We start from the raw sequence: 17,959 nt of genomic DNA, 5'->3' as shown, positions 1-17,959 counted from the left end.
TAGACTTTAAAAATGCACAAGCGTCTTTCAAAAACCCATTTATTTAATCTATCATCATTGATATTGATATTATTATGTACAGTTATAATGTACAGTTATAATGTACAAGCACGTGTGTGCGCATGCGCACATATGAGAATCCCTTCGATCGCTTGTGACGCGGTAACTTTGCTTTGATCCTTTCTGACGTCATAACTTTGCTTTGATCCCAAAACCCATAAATAGGAGCGCTCACCTTTTACTTTATGCTTAACGGACGTTGACCTGCAGCAACTGAAACCCTTTCGAGAAGTTTTGAGAGCAATTTACGAGAGAAACCAAAACAAGTTCAGTTTTGTTTCTCACCAATCCACAGCGCAAACAGACACATTACACCATGTCAGCCAACCCATCCTTCGGCTCAGATGAGCTTGGAATATCTAAAGGGACCATTTTGGGAGATCACCACATGGTGGAGGCTTTCCTTGGAGAAGGAAGCTTTGGTGTTGTAACGAAATGTCGCGATACAAAAAACAACAAAACGGTTGCTATTAAAGTCAACAAGAGCGACCCTGAAATTCTGCTCCAGGCAAAACTGGAAATTTTCATCCTGGAGCAACTACGACGCTTGGATCCAGACAGGTGCAACATTGTCGAATGGAACGGCTATTTCCTCGATGGAGAGCGCATTTGCTTGAATTTCGAACTCCTCGACCAAAGCCTGTCAGACTACATAGGGGACCGGAATAACCAAGGTCTCCCAATGAGAGAAATCAGGCCAATTTTGAATCAGCTCGCAAATGCTCTGTTCCACCTGGGTTCTGTGGGAATAGTGCATGCTGACCTCAAACCTGTCAACATCATGGTTGTGAACCGCAGTGAGTCTCAAGTCAAAGTCAAACTCATAGACTTTGGCATCGCATGTAACACCTCTGCAGTGATTCCTGGTGACTGTGTGGGGACAATTGGTTATTGTGCACCTGAGATTATGCTTGGCACTCCATATGATGAAGCAATTGACATGTGGTCTCTGGGGCTGGTAGCTGTGGAGCTTGCTACAGGGGTGCCTCTCTATCCTGGGGAAGACGATTATGACGTTTTGAAATTCATAATTGAAACCCAGGGTCAGCTACCAGATCATCTTCTAGAGTCTGGCTTGTACACTGACAGCTATTTCATCGAGGATAACCACAACGAACAGCGCTGGACATTTAAGACCCCAGAACAATTTCAATACGAGACAGATTATCGATCCAAGGAAACTCGATATATAAAACTTAAGTGTCTCGATGACCTCGAACAACTGCTGAAGGTTAGGCGAGGACCGGAAAATGGCCAAACATTATTTGTAAGGCTAATCAAAGAAATGTTCAAGTTCAAGTTCAAGTTCAACTTTATTGTCACTTCAACCATATACAGTTTAAAAATACACAGTGAGGCGAAACAACGTTCCTCCAGGAACCAAGGTGCTACAAGACAAGTTAGTGCAAAAAAAATAAAAAAAATAATATATAATATATCTAGTAATAATATTGTGCAAAAGAGCATTTACAGGTTGGTGTGTGCGATGGTTTGGTGGTGTAGGTCAGTGTGTTTGCGCTTTGTGTTGGTTAGTCAGTCCAGTCTCAATGTTTTGAGGTATTTGAGTTAAGCTGAGTGATAATGTTAGTGTATGTGTGTGTGTGCGTGTTTATCAGTCAGTCCCTTTTTGCTGAGGAGACGGATGGCTTGTGGAAAAAAGCTGTTGCACAGTCTGGATGTGCGTACCCGAATGCTTCGGTACCTTTTTCCAGATGGCAGGAGTGTAAAGAGTGTGTGAGAGGGGTGTGTCCGATCAGCCACAATGCTGGTGGCTTTGCGAATGCAGCGTGTGGTGTAGATGTCCTCAATAGAGGGTAGAGAGACCCCGATGATCTTCTCTGCTGTTCCCACTATCCGCTGTAGGGTCTTGCGGTCTGATATGGCACAGCTCCCAAACCAGACAGTGATGCAGCCACTCAGGATGCTCTCAATAGTTCCTCTATAGAAGGTGGTCAGGATCGGTGGTGGAAGCCGGGCCTTTCTCAGTCTTCTCAGAAAGAAGAGACGCTGTTGGGCTTTCTTGTGCAGGGAGCTGGTGTTGAGGGACCAGCCGAGGTCCTTCTCCAGGTGTACACCCAGGAATTTGGTGCTGTCAACGATCTCCACAGAGGAGCCGTTGATGCTCAGCGGTGAGTGGTCGCCTCGTGTCCTCCTAAAGTCAACAACCATCTCTTTTGTCTTGTCAACATTCAGAGACAGGTTGTTGGCCTTGGATGCAAATCAGCGCATAACACCCTCGGAGGTTCTGAAGCATCCCTTTTTCGACCCTGGCCTCTCAAGGAGAACCCCCTGCACGGACATGAATAGTACAGGAGAACTCCTTGTGCTCTCTCAGCAGCCTTCAAGCTGGAAAAGTCATGGATCGCAAAAATTCAGCTGCAGTTTCCAAAACTCAGTTGAATTTCCTCAAAAAAGAGACATCAACACCTCAGCCAACCCATCTGCCTCTGAAGATGATCTTCAAATAACGAAAGGGACCATTTTAGGAGATCACCACGTGGTAGAGGCCTTCCTTGGAGAAGGAGGCTTTGGTTTGGTAACCAGATGTCGCGATACAAAAAACAACAAAACGGTTGCTATTAAAGTCAACAAGAGCGACCCTGAAATTCTGCTCCAGGCAAAACTGGAAATTTTCATCCTGGAGCAGCTACGACGCTTGGATCCAGACAGGTGCAACATTGTCGAATGGAACGGCTATTTCCTCGATGGAGAGCGCATTTGCTTGAATTTCGAACTCCTCGACCAAAGCCTGTGGGACTACATTGGGGACCGGAATAACCAAGGTCTCCCAATGAGAGAACTCGGGCCAATTTTGCATCAGCTCGCAAATGCTCTGTTCCACCTGGGTTCTGTGGGAATAGTGCATGCTGACCTCAAACCTGTCAACATCATGGTTGTGAACCGCAGTGAGTCTCCCGTCAAAGTCAAACTCATAGACTTTGGCATCGCATGTCCTGCTTCTGCAGTGATTCCTGGTGACCGTGTGGGGACAATTGGTTATTGTGCACCTGAGGTTATGCTTGGCATTCCATACGACAAAGCAATCGACATGTGGTCTCTGGGGCTGGTAGCTGTGGAGCTTGCTACAGGGGTGCCTCTCTATCCTGGGGAAGACGATTATGACGTTTTGAAATTCATAATTGAAACCCAGGGTCAGCTACCAGATCATCTTCTAGAGTCTGGCTTGTACACTGACAGCTATTTCATCGAGGATAACCACAACGAACAGCGCTGGACATTTAAGACCCAAGAACAATTTCAATACGAGACAGATTATCGATCCAAGGAAACTCGATATATAAAACTTAAGCGTCTCGATGACCTCGAACAACTGCTGAAGGTTAGGCGAGGACCGGAAAATGGCCAAACATTATTTGTAAGGCTAATCAAAGAAATGTTGGCCTTGGATGCAAATCAGCGCATAACACCCTCGGAGGTTCTGAAGCATCCCTTTTTCGACCCTGGCCTCTCAAGGAGAACCCCCTGCACTGACATGAATAGTACAGGGGGACAAAACCTTGTGCTCTCTCAGCAGCAATCATCGTTTGGGTGGCCAGAATTCTAGGGGAGCTAGAAAATTCTTGTGGAAAAAAAGCCCAAAACAATAACATCAACAAAAACAACCAATGAATATGGTCTTAAACTTGGGCACAATTTGGCTTGAAATCCATCAACTAATCTCTCAATATTCAAAGCGGAACAGCAGACAACTTACCATCACATCAGTCCTTCAATCAGACCTACAACAAACGTCTTCCTTCTCTCACCCCAACCGGTCGCAGCAGATGGCCGCCCCGACCTGAGCCTGGTTCTGCCGGAGGTTTCTTCCTGTAAAAAGGGAGTTTTTCCTTCCCACTGTCGCCAAAGTGCTTGCTCATAGGGGGTCATATGATTGTTGGGTTCTCTGTATGTACTATTGTAGGGTCTACCTTACAATAATACATACAGCCTTGAAGTGAGTGGTGATGTGATTTGCTGCTGAATGAATTGGGAACTAATTGGAAATCTGGATATTAATTAAATAAACCTGCTTTGAGCATCAATTAATTGTTGTTTGAAATTCTTTATAAATATATAAATATAGTGCCACTCTTCTACTGTTTAAATTGCAACTGTTTAAAACTGACTAATTTATTCATACACTTGAGCATAAACACACGCACAGTAAATGGCCTGTATTTGTACAGCGCTTTACTTAGTCCCCAAGGACCCCAAAGAGCTTTACACTACATTCAGTCATTCACACATTCACACACTGGTGATGGCAGCTACATTGTAGCCACAGCTGCCCTGGGGCGCACTGACAGAGGCGAGGCTGCCGGACACTGGCGCCACCGGGCCCTCTGACCACCACCAGTAGGCAACGGGTGAAGTGTCTTGCCCCGGGACACAACGACCGAGACTGTCGGAGGCGGGGCTCAATCTGGCAACCTTCCAATTACAGGATGAACTGCGAACTCTTGAGCCACGATTGCCCTATATACACATATACTTTACAGTACTAGTCAGTGCTTACATACTAGTTTTTTTCCCTACTTTTTCATGCTTACTGGTACAAATGCCTGTTACTAGAGTTAAATGCTATCAATGTATTCCCACAGTTATGGAACTGTACAAATGCATACAAAATAACGCTCACGTAAACATAACTGTGCACTAGTTTGCCCTTATTGCTGCAGTTTGTTTCAAGTTGTTCTCTCACACACACACACACACACACACACACACACACACACACTATGTAACGTTTCAGCAAGAAAATACCGCCCCTCCCCCCCACAGTGACACCACCACCACTAGTCTGCACAGCTGACATGAGGCAGCATGGATCCATCCTTTCATGCTATTTATGCCAAATTCTGACCCGACCATCTGCATGTCAGAGCAGAAATCAAGACTCATCAGACCAGGCAACATTTATCCAATCTTCTCATGTCAAATTTTGAGAACTGTAGCTTCAATTTCCTGTTCTTAGCTGACCAAAACGCTCTTCTGCATTCTTTGGTTGCAACAAATGGTTGTATGAGCTACGGTTGCCTTCCTATCAGACATTTTTCTCTGACCGTTGACATCAATAAGGCAGTTTTTCCAAGAGAACTGCCTTTCACTGGATATTTTCTCATTTTTGTCACCGAAAAGGGTGTCTGTGTTACTTCTTGTCTTATATATATTGTCTCTGTTTTCCTCTGTCCTTTGTCAGTGTCTGTTCACCTACCCCTGTGTCTCCATATTCCCAGTGTTCAAGGTTTCCGAGTGTTTTCCCAGTTTAGGTTTTCATGGTTGGTTCTGTTTGCTACTCAGCCAGAATAAACAGCTCGCTCTTTTTAAAAGTAGGCTCCAGAATGGATGATGGCATGTTCGCATGTCTTTATGCAACACTGAGTGTGCTGAACTAAAGGTAGGCCTAGTTTCATTTTCATGGTCATTATTATCATGACAATGATTACGCCTTATTCTGATTATTTCTCCCTTTTGGAGATGTAACATTTACATGAGGGGAGTAGGAACATTTCCCCCTAAATATTTTTAGATACATTTTTGTTGAAGTCACTGTTTTTGTCGTATTGATGATGCAGCTAGAATAAGTGCTTTTAAATAAAAGAATAACCATTCAAAGTGCTCAGTGGTGAAACTGTAACTCTTTCAGAGTTTGACAGCTGGACAAGTGATGCCGTATTTAAAGAAACATGAGATGAGTGCAGCATATTATCTGAACAGAGATCATTCAATGAGCAAGAATAAACACTGAAAGAGAAACACTTCACTGTTGATTATCATATGAAGTCTAATAAAAGCTGTTAATCTGTTAATATCCTGCTAATCTGCATACAGCAAATACAGAACATGCGACTTTAAAGCATCCAGCAAAGTGATAACTGTCCTCTGCCCACTAAGTAGTGACTCTACAAAAGATTATTTTTAATATCATCTTTATATTATATTTAGTTATTCTCCAGCGCAACAATGTAAGGAGCTCTGTGATTGGTTAGGAAAGGACAGACTGGCCACCTCGATTTTTCTTCACTGCACATTGATCCATAGCTTTGCTCTGTAAAGGCTAACAAAGTGCTTTTGCTTTACAAAGACATTCAGCGTCGGTATTCACTCTTTTAAAATGCCACTGAACACTGGAGTGAAATGGAGCCCTGATCCTCAGAGTTTTATTGTTGCTAACATTTCTTATAGATAGCACAGATAGTGCCCCACTGCAGTAATCACTCATGTCTAGATATTCCTGTTAAAAAGGAGTTTTTCCTCCCCACTGTAACATGGCAAACATAGCAAACGGATAATCCAGCTGAAGCTTCAGACAGCCGTCAGACAGTGAAACACTGCCATCTGCTGGACGCGAATAACAAAGACGCTGCTTTGACGGGTGAGGGAGTTTCAACAAGTCTGCAACGACTCAAGCATCAAACTACAGAACTATTCTAGCGGACATGGTGCTCTAATGACTGCTTCATTAACGCAGGTCAGAAAGGATAATAGAAACTCAATAAATTATGAAATACAAAACTTACTGGTTCACTGCACACACAAAACGTCTCTTATTAGCACAACACTGCTCAGGGCTCAGAGTATATTCCTTATAACCTATTAAACCTCAGCATGTTATTTTGAAGTTTTACAGGTGAAACAGCCAACCAGTGAAGTTACCTGTAATTTCAACATTGAGCTACAAAAATGCTTTTTTTTTTTAAACTTTTTTTTAAAATTTCTTTTTACAGTTTTGCAATTTTACACAAGTTTTATCATCAGTGTCACAATGACTGCTGCTAAAATTGAGTATGAGCTTTTTGTTGGTCTGATTAAAAGGTTAAATGTAAAAGCATAATTTAAACATGTGATGTGAGGTCATTAATTACAGTGCAGGTGTCCTGCTTTAGGATCATAAATTAATACTTCCAAAACAGTAAAGTTGTAGAGAATCTATGTTCATTATCGTTGCTAATCATGGAAAGACAAAGACGTCAGACTCTGCTGAAAAATATTACACCCTCCTACTCTCTGCACACAGCGGTCTGAGGGACCTTCCAGGATCGGGGATTTTATTTATTTTGTTCTTTTTTGGTCTTACTGGTTAGTAGGTGGTGATTTTGTACCTGGTGATCTCACATTTGGAACAAAAATTGCTGTGGAGCAGATTAGGTTCAAAGGATAACTTGGCTCTTGAAGTTAGCCGGATAAGACAGCGTTCTGCTTCACAGTTGAGGCCTCAGAGAGTTGTTGCTAACCAAAGTCTATCTTGTACGGCCATGCAGCATCTTATGACATTTTGTAACCTGAGCAGTGAAATGATTGCTGTTTTAGTGCACATACACAGTGTGGGGATCAGTATCAGGACAATAAAGTTATGGTGCAAAAAGCTGCATCTGGTCAGAAGGAAAAGCACGCACACTTGGAAGACTTGACCATTTGCACAAAATGAATGGCTGACACTGGACAGATGAGAGAATGTGGATGGTCACACCCTCGTGCATTAAAGAGGGCTTTCAGTTCATTGAAAACACAAAACCAAACACACAAAAGACACAATGAGACAGCTGATCAGTTTGCTTCACTAAATCATCGACACAAGCCGTGTTGTAGAGGGTACTGCAGCCGTGGCAGGTTATCATCTTAATGTGGCCCTGACACTCCATCGTACGCCACAAAGCTGTGAATAAATGAAAAGCAAAGAGGCATCATCACTAACATAATAACTGTAGAAGTTATCCCACTGCATTACATTTATCAGGATATCGTAATAAATGCTCATCATATGTTGCTTTGACCCATCATTGTTGTCATTAATATCGGTACGTGACACTGGACACTTCCTGTCATTCATATGTCATGACTTTATGATCAGTGCAGCAGCTTGAAAATAACTGCTTGGTTAACAGCAGGTGTACAGGCAGGTGCTCTGATCAAATAACATGTTTGGCTAAAGAAACAGAAAATAAAAACATGTAAATAGGAACACCCACATCTCTACTTCTTCTTCTATTTTCCATTTCACACTTACAAAAAAGTTCTCCTGCGTAGGTGTTGAGACAAATATATGTCAATTTAATACTTCAGACAGGCCCCAGAGCAGGTCTGAACAATTAGTCCACTTAAAATCAAAACTGCAATTTGAAACCATGCAATTAGCAATTTTGCAAAGAAAACTTGGCTAGGCTAAGCTAAGCTAACTGTTAGACAAAGTAGAGGAGTTGGAAGAGTAAAGGATTCTGGTTAACTCCAGTTCAACTTAACATTAAATTAAACTGACAAATATCATGTTTATATTCATATCTTAGTCTTCTGATGAGCTCTATCTTATAAATCTATTAGACTCAGACGAGGTCGGCACAGGGACAGGCCTCGGGGGTCCAGGCCCACCCGGTGAAGTGCTTCTTCCCCAACATCTTCTGATGTACTTCATTTATACATTTTGGTAATGAAGTACTTAAACTACCACCTCACTGATTAGTTATTGCAGTGTGAGTTCAGTTCAATTAATCAGGTCACAGTAGTTTAGCACTTCTACAGCAATCATGCAACCAGCATGACTGAGGAGGACACTGGGTGGACGGGCTTTGCAGGTCAGACTTTGAAACTATCTTTTATTGTCATTACGCCAAAAGCAGTGAAATTATATGCTGTCCCATTCAGTGCAAATAAAGAATCTGTGTTTACTGACAGGACAAAGCACTGAACATGATTTCATCTGTTAACCTGGACAAATTCCAAAACAATTCCTTATTATTTCTTTTTCTTAAGTAAAACCAGTAAAAGCTTCTACTTCAAAAATATGGACTTAACACTGAGATCCTGATATTTTAGACCAGTTGAATTCAGATGATCTTTTTTAGTTCGTTCAGTTTGCTGGTTCTAACGACGACGGTCTTCATCAGTTTTAATGTCACTGTGACTCATATCTCTGCATGGCTGTTTTGTTCTGAGTGCACTGTGACAATTAAGTTAAGATCCGGTGATCAGCACAGCAGCCTGGGAGTGACTGCTTGGTTAACGACAAGGTTTACAAGACCTGATCAAATGTCACACTGGAAATATTTTGCAAGTGAAACAGCAAATGAAAAAATGTAAATATGTTAACTGGACCACCTACATTGTTTCGAGAGCAGGGGTGAACTAAAGAGTGCGACCCATCACTTCAGTTTCAGCATATAATTTCTATTTAACACTCAAAAAAATCTGTTGTACAAGTATTAAAAATATATTCACAAATGAAATTGACATGCCTGAGATGAAAACATTACTCATACAAGTTGTCAGGTAAAGTCTATAGCACTGTTACATCTAAATATGGACACTGAGCTGGGACGATGTCACAGATCTGAGTCTCTGCACCTTCACTATACGTTTGTGTATGTCAGGCCTGTCCTGTATCTCTCCACCACCTGATCCAACACACCACCAAATCCTGATCAGCTGATCATCTCTGCTCCTCTAATCACCTGAATATCCAAGTATCCGAAAGTGTCCATCCATCTGACAATACAATTGTAAAATCGATCACTGACCTGTGCCCTAATGTGTTCTGTGCACTTGTGAACACACTTCCTTATGGAGTACGTTTATTAAGGACACTCTTTCATTAGCACACAGGTTCAATAACACAACAAATAACCTCCAATAAACCTTTTAATAAACTGTCATTGGAGGCTGATGCGTTCTCGCTTGGCTTGTTTTCTTGTTGTGTGCCACACAGAAAATAAATGCATGGTGTCTTAACTCACTGATACGGGGATATCAATGAGCACAGAGTCCAGCCAACGATGGCACAAAGTCAAACCTCCTTCAAGGAAACTGGAGAGTCCAACACTGGCATTGAGGCTACCCCAACAATATCAATATGGTGTAACTTCCTGCTCTAACTCAGGCTCCTTCCCCACAAGAAAGATGATATTTTATGTACTCGAAGTCAGACCTGGAATCTGCGGGTCAGACTTCCTGGGCCCCCGACCCCTGACCTCTGAGATTTTCATGTCTTGTATTTTATAATATTTATCTTTTGTTCTCCTGCCAAAATTGTAAACACTGTCATCATGCCATATTGCACTGTTGTTCGATCAGCTTCATTAAATATACTTTTATATATACTTTTATCCTTTGTTTTGTTATACATCCATTTAAACCCTCATATGAAATTATTACAACCAACTGGTAGTAAAACAAAAATAAAAAGATTGTTCAACATTTTAACTGCAAATGGTCAAAACACTCACTTTATTTGCCAAAAATTATACTTAAAAAGGGGAAAAAAGAAGTGTTAATAGTTTATTTGAAAGGTCAAAATATACCAACACATCTTTTTATTTTAAATCTATTTGTTTGTGCATTAATTTTTTTTCTAAAGCCAGATGTGGAAAAACAGGCTGCATCTACATGCAGGTTCTTGTGGTCAGTGGTCATCATATTTGCATTATCTTTCTGAGTCACAAGCAGGGAAGTGTTAAAGTTTCCTAGAAGTGGTGGGCCAGTGATGTAGGTGTGGATGCAAAGGATTATTTGAGGTGGTGCTGATCAGAAGTATAAAAATCAAAGTGTCCAGATCCAAACACACTTTGTTCCTCTGTGACAGAAGTGAACTAGAACTCACAGCAGCATCTGAACTGCAGAAGAGATCTCTGCTCATCTCCGTCTGCATTCCTCTTTTGCTAAGAACTTATTATGTATCATTTAAAATGATTTTCCTTTTAAAGCTGGGCAGCAGGCTCACGTTGAACATCTCCATAAACTGTCATAATTCTGCTGCTACACTAAACACTGCATTCGGTGAGCATACTAAACTTACGTAAGCTGTATATTTGCACGGTGAGAGACCTGTTTTTGCTGATTTGTGTTCAAATACAACAAGATCTTATTTAAACTGACTGTCAGATGTTGCCTATCCAGTTATGTAATGAACCCACTATATACATGAACCACAGACCCTTCACCACATCTTCATCACCTGCTGTTCCAGACAACCAACTTATACCTGAACCACTGCAGGTTAATCATCATCATTAGTAAAGGAAAAAAAGGTGAGTGTCTTATTATTTTTATTTTGCAGTGTGTCATTGTTACTACAGAGCACACTGAAACATGTGACAGGAAAGAATAACTGAGTGCAGAAAGGCTTTTATATTAAATCGGATTTAAACTTTGTTCTTAATGAACCGGATCTATTATGACCTGGACTTTTATCTATAAAATGGGCTTGTGAAACCCAGAGGAAAACTCTCTCAATATATCTGTAGATATAAATATATATTTATCCAAATCACATCAAGTAAAAAAGGCAAAATGACAAAATTAAAAAAAATAATAACAAAAAGTATAAATGAAAACACAAAATTTTAAGGCAAAAACAAATATCTTGATGTCTTAATACGATGAATATAAAATATAAAGTAATACAACAAGGTTAAATATCTAAACATTTAAACTACTTCAGCTTTTCAAAGCTTCTTTTTCCAGTTGAAAATGACATCATCACGCCTGAATCTGCTTCCAGGAGCCGTCCAGATCAGGCTTGTTCAGGATATTTAGAAATCGTCCTAACAGTTGAAAAATAAAAAATAAACAGAGAACAAAGTAATATATATGATTAGAAATAAATAAAAAAGAAAACTATAAATAAAACGACTTCTTTCATTTAAAGAAAAAGGTCTATCAGTCCTCTTGTCGTGTGTGTTTGCAGCTCACAAAGACGACTTGCTGAGCTTCAGGATCCAAAAGGATGTATCTGCCAAATTCTTAATGTGGAAAAACGTCCATGTGTTTTCTTCTCCAGGAGACGATGAAGACACTGTTTGTCTGCATGATGCTCGTGCTGCTCTTTGCTTCCGGATTTTCCAAAGTGAACAATTTTCAACCAAGCGAGCACCGACCTGAAGAAACACCTTATGAAAAGTTTAGAAGACAGCATGTAGATGCTAAGATGACTGAAAAGCTGTGTAACACAGAAATATCAAATAGGAATATCTACAAAATTGACAACAGTTGTAAGGAAACCAACACATTCATCCTCAGCATTCCAGCAAAGGTCAAATCCATTTGTAGAGGTGATGGGAGCTACGATGAAAATAGCGGCATGACGTATAGTACCGCAACGTTTCGCATAATTAAATGTAAGCTAAAGCATCAGGGAGCCAGGAAACCCAGCTGCCAGTATGAAGGCAGGCTTCTCACCAACAGGATCATTGTGGTGAAATGTGAAGGGAAGTTACCTGTGCACTTCAATCGGGACCTTCTACCCTCTGAGCGCAACGATGGCGAGCAACTATGAGGAAAGAGTGGTGTGGAGGGGGGCGTGGTCTGCGATGCTGCTGCAGGTCAGATGGATGTACCTGCGCTGCATTTGCTATCACGCCTCGCCAACTTAAAAGGCTTTGTGCTGTCTGAGTTGTTGGTGTTGTGGATGTGTTGGCTGGCAGTCCACAGACAGACTGATTTACACAACTGTGGAAAAAATAAAATTAATAAATAAAATAAATTGGAAAACATAGATGTGTCATTATTTCATATAGATTTCAAATAACATACCATTTGATGTCAACATGGTTTAGTTGCATTTGCAGTGCTCGTGCTGTTATATTCTTATGATTCTGTTCATTTTATGAGTGTATCCTTCAGCCTTGCTTCACATATTTACTGCTGCTTGATCAGCTTTAGTCCTGCTAGCATCAGCACAGGTAGAAACAGATCACACATCAGAGAATCGGCCGTGCATCTAAATGCAAATGGAAACTAAAAATGAAAACATAGATAACTGAGCTGAACTTCATAGATCTGAAAGTTGACCAATGCATACATAGTGCTAAAAATCAGGTATCGGGAAAACACATTATTTTATATTATGCTGAAGTCAATTGTTATCCTTTTTTAAAACTATATCATATAATAAAGTCTGTTTTGAAGTTTACTATGGTAAAAAAAATATTTTAAGGCTCTTCAGATATACTGTAACTTCATAGGTATGAACCATCAAAGCATTTTCATCATGAATATAAAACTTCATTAGGTAGATCTGTTCAAATACTCATTAATGCAAATATCTGATCAGCCAATCACATGGCAGCAACTCAATGCAGGTGTAAAAGGTGAGGTCTAAAAAGAACCTTTAAGAAAATATGAATCATCTTAATCAGTCTTTAATTATGAAGCAATGGCCTAACTCCCTCTGACAAACAGACCTGTGGCAAAATTTATAAACCACTTTTGACTTTTTCCAAGGTGAACATTGTCTGGCAGCAGGTGCCCTTCCCCTCCCAGATCACGGTTCATATCTGATTTTCAGCTCTAAAGTTTATTTTTCTCTTCATAACAACTGTGCAAAGGATGATTTCTGAGGATGATGACTCATTTAAAATGCTTGGATGCTGACAATTATGCAGAGTCAGGCATGGAAAGGCTGCTCTTTGTGACAGGTGGGTGCTGTCATACATGGGTGTAGCTGCCAGCTGTCCTCGAGGCTTCACCTCTGCTAAACGTGTGTCTCTGAACTTGACCTGGTCTCATAAACTCTCCTGTGATTTTTATTTTGCATCCTTGGTTATTCAAATGAATGATTAATATATTAATATGAATCTATACAGATTTGTCCACACTGGATATGACAGTAAGAGTTAGTAAAGCTCTGTTAACGTGTCCCTCTACAGCCTGTTGTTTCTTAGTTTCACCAGTGAAACTGAATTAAAAACAAAACATAGATGACATATTGTCGCCTAGGCAACCACCAAGCTCCCAGTGCCTACAGACATTCACTAAAACATGCTGGTCATTGGATCGTTTGAATAAATACCTTTAACTAAATATCAATGTTTTCGACATGTCTTAGTTTACATTATTACACAGTTATTATGAGAGAGCATGTCTAATATTTTTCCACTAAACAGTCGTCTTCTCCTTTGGTTTGTTTGTAACAACCATTTATAAAAACTTGTGTTTTGCTTTTGTTTTATTTTTAACTGCAATTCTGGTCGAGTAGCTTTTATAGTGTTAATTCAACATATACTACAAAATAAAATGACTTTTTTTAAAGTGCATTTGTGGACATTTTATTTTCAAACTATCCAATCACAGAATCAAAGGCACAAAGCCTGTGATGTCATCAAAGGCACAAAGCTTGTGATGTCATCACATTCTGTCATTGGAAGGAGAAATTCAGTCAACTGTAGCAACTCTTTGGTGGCAGAACTACAAAACAACCTGTTTGTTAAAACCAAGATAAGGAAGACACAGAGACGCAGAAGCAGACGCTGAAGCAGACGCAGAAGCAGACGCTGAAGCAGACGCATATAAAATGGCAGAAGCACAGATGGAAGTGGTCGTGAGCCCAAATATAACAGTTTTGCAAAGATCGGAAAATGACCTCAAAAAAGCCCAAACACCAAATCCTGAAACACGTCCTCTGGCACAAGTTCAAACAGAAGTGGTCGTGAAAGGCAAGAAAAAAAGGGGGCAAAAACAGAAAAGAGTGGCTGAAGAACCCAGACGACCGATTACTCGGGCGTATGCTCGGGCTCTTCTAGAAGCCCAAAACAACGTGGCTGATGGAAGCAACCTGAGAAATGAAGAAGTGTCAGGAAACCCTGAAGGAACCTCTGAAAGGGAAAACCCTGAATCCCTCCCTATGTCAGAACCAAAGGACGACGTGAATATGGAGACAGAGGCAAACATGAATAACGCCAGTGGACAAAACCCTGGGCCAAATGGAGGGACGTGGCAACATCAGCCAAATCCCAGATTTATACCCCATCATGGCAGAGTCCAGTATGATTCATGTTGTGAGATTGCTGCTCTCAGGCATCAACTACAAGCTTCCCAAAACCACCAGAACGAGCTTTACTGGAAACTGGTAGCTGCTAATAAGAGGGCTTCTTATTACCAGTCTAAGGTGACCAAACTTCATGCACAGATGATCGCCGACAAAAAACAGCATGAAGAAACAATTAAAGAGCTCATAGAGCAACTGGAGGAGGCTAATGATAATAATAAGCCTGATAAGAGCAAAACAGAGGTTCAAGCAAAGGACAACCAAGCAGTTGTCATGCTGGATGACATGATCCGTGTCCTGCACGAAGACGTCAGCGACCCTACCACAGAGCAGTGTGTGGATTCTTCTACACAAACCACAGAGGCTTCACACACGGACTGTGTAGGTCTGAAGGAGGCTCAATTTGAAGTCCAATACAAGACTCAACAAGAGCAAATAGGAACACTCCAACAACAGCTCCTAGAAGCTCAACACCAACTCAAGGAACAGGAAGACAAACATAGGCAGGACCAGGAGACACTGAACATGGAAATCAGTGAGCTTAAATCCCAGCTCTGCTCCAACAAGGAGCTTCATGACATGAAAGTAGAGACTCTTTATCAAGAGTTGAAAGAAGTCAAAGCGTCCTACATTAAAATCACACAGGAGCAAAATGAACAAAATTCCAACACAGCAAATGGAAAATCTGAGCTTCTGGTGGAAAAAGACACCAAAGAACAGGACAAGGAAGAAGAAGAAGACTCCCTGACATCAACTGAGATGTCTCTGCATGACTCTCTACAACAAACAGAAGACAGAGAGAAAACGATAACTACCAATCCAGCTGAACTCGAAACTGAAGCTAAGACTGTGCCAGAGAAAAAACCCAAGAAGAAGAAGAGGAACTGGTTGCGTCGGCTTTTCAGCTGTACCAGTCCACAGACAGACTGATTTACACAACTGTGGAAAAAATAAATAAATACAAAAATAAATAAATAAATTGGAAAATATAGATGTGTCATTATTTCATATAGATTTCAAATAACATACCATTTGATGTCAAGATGTTTTAGTTGCATTTGCAGTGCTCGTGCTGTTATATTCTTATGATTCTGTTCATTTTATGAGTGTATCCTTCAGCCTTGCTTCACATATTTACTGCTGCTTGATCAGCTTTAGTCCTGCTAGCATCAGCACAGGTAGAAACAGATCACACATCAGAGAATCGGCCGTGCATCTAAATGCAAATGGAAACTAAAAATGAAAACATAGATAACTGAGCTGAACTTCATAGATCTGAAAGTTGACCAATGCATACATAGTGCTAAAAATCAGGTATCGGGAAAACACATTATTTTATATTATGCTGATGTCAGGGCTCTGAGTGCGGGCAGGTGGAAATGTGGATCCAAATGCAGGACTCCGAGACGAAATGTAACTAAAACCACAGCTTTTATTGCTGGCATGAAACAAAAACAGAAACCAAACCATGAAACCAAGCAGGAACACACAGGCAGGGTCTGAGGGTACGACGCGACACCAAGCGTGGGAAAACACAGGGCTTAAATACACAGGGTAGTAATGAGGGAATGGGCCACAGAAGGGAGACACAGCTGGGGGAGCTGAACTTCATAGATCTGAAAGTTGACCAATGCATACATAGTGACAACACATTATTTTATATTATGCTGAAGTCAGTTTTTATCCAATTTTATAACTATATCATATAATAAAGTCTGTTTTGAAGTTTACTATGGTAACAATTCATCTTTTTAGGCTTTTCAGAAACACTGTAACTTCATAGGTATGAACCAACAAACCATTTTTCATCATGAAAATAAAAAATAAATCTAAAGGAGATAAACATCACAACTGTTCAACCAAGCATTAAGTCCATTTTGAAACAAAGAACGATGTACACTCAGCCAATCACATGGCAGCAACTCAATGCAGTGTAAAAGGTGAGATGTAAAATAAAACAATTAAAAATATTAATTAATCTTAATCAATCTTAAAATATGAAGCAATCTTCTAACTCCCCTTTACATACAAAGCTGTGGCCAACCTTACAAACCATTTTGAATTTTTTCCAGCCGAGGCGTTCAAAATAACCAAACTGCTAATAGTCACGGTTTAATTTGGGCAGCTGCCTGCCTAATATAATGTAAAATCATCACAATATTTTACACAAAGAGAGTAAATGTATCCTTGTACTCAGCTAAGACAGCTGGGCTGCTGTGGCTTGTGTTTATGTTCAGAGTGACATCTGATTTAAAAGCAGACTGTCATGGTTGCGGCTGTGTGCAGGCAGGATGAGGACCCAAACGCAAGCTCACGGAGGCAGGAATGAACTCAAAACACAGCTTTATTGCTGGAGAGAGAAACCATACAACCTAAACGAGGAAACTATAACGTAATACACAGAGAAACACACGGCCATGAATGAGGGAGAACGCGACACAGAACTGAGGGAGACGCAGACATAAATACACAGAGGGTTAACGAGGGAAGTGGGAGCACACGGGGAACACAGGTGACACTGATAATCATAACAAGACACGGCAGGAGTGAACGCAACACTGACGGGAGACTGTCAAAGTAAAACAGGAAGTACACGGAGGTTCAGAGAGGAGGAGAGACAGCACGGGGAGAGCACGGACATAACGGGCTGGGAAAACATGGAATAAAACTCAAGGAGGGGAAACGAGGGCTCACAGATACACAGAGGGGCACACAGGAGGTAATCAAATAAGGAACATCTTAACAGAAACCATGGCATAAATAAAGAACAACACACAAAACATATGAAAACTAAGAATGCTGGGCCAACATGGCCCAGGATCATGACAGACAGCAAAAGACACTGAGCAGCATATCAGTCAGCATGGGAAAAATGCCATAGATTTAAGGAACCAGGCTAAAATAATTGGTTTCTAGTGGGTTCTATTGTAAGTGCTCTATATTTCAGCATGACATACTGTATGCATCCTACACTGAGAACCCTTGAAGCTGATCATCAGGGTATGCTGTGTACTTCTTACACAGAAGATAAAATAACATGCAAAGATTTTAGATGGTTGTGGTTGGTCCTTACACACAGATGTAAGGTCAAAAAAAAAAAAATCACCCACAATGGATCGTTCACAGACGCTGGTCCAGTGGAAC

The 17,959-nt window shown here is 40.8% G+C and overlaps 1 protein-coding gene across 1 annotated transcript in view; it reads left to right on the top strand.

Moving 5' to 3' along the window:
* Positions 1 to 278: 278 nt before the first annotated feature.
* Positions 279 to 17,959, top strand: part of LOC147336282 (uncharacterized) — a 39,933-nt gene continuing 22,252 nt past the window's right edge. Inside the window, exons 1-2 of the mRNA XM_086285323.1 lie at positions 279 to 1,347; positions 2,260 to 3,603. Coding sequence (XP_086141449.1) covers positions 377 to 1,347; positions 2,260 to 3,603 — 2,315 coding nt within the window. The 5' untranslated portion in view covers positions 279 to 376. The remainder of the gene's footprint in view (positions 1,348 to 2,259; positions 3,604 to 17,959) is intronic.

The sequence above is a fragment of the Aulonocara sp. 'chitande type north' Nkhata Bay genome, linkage group LG3 (assembly GCF_057382095.1).
Source record: "Aulonocara sp. 'chitande type north' Nkhata Bay isolate Kocher_YH1m ecotype deep benthic linkage group LG3, A_spYH_male_GT1.1, whole genome shotgun sequence".
NCBI lineage: Eukaryota > Metazoa > Chordata > Actinopteri > Cichliformes > Cichlidae > Aulonocara > Aulonocara sp. 'chitande type north' Nkhata Bay.
Note: the sequence above shows the minus strand (reverse complement) of the source record. Positions and strands in the feature narration are given on the sequence as shown.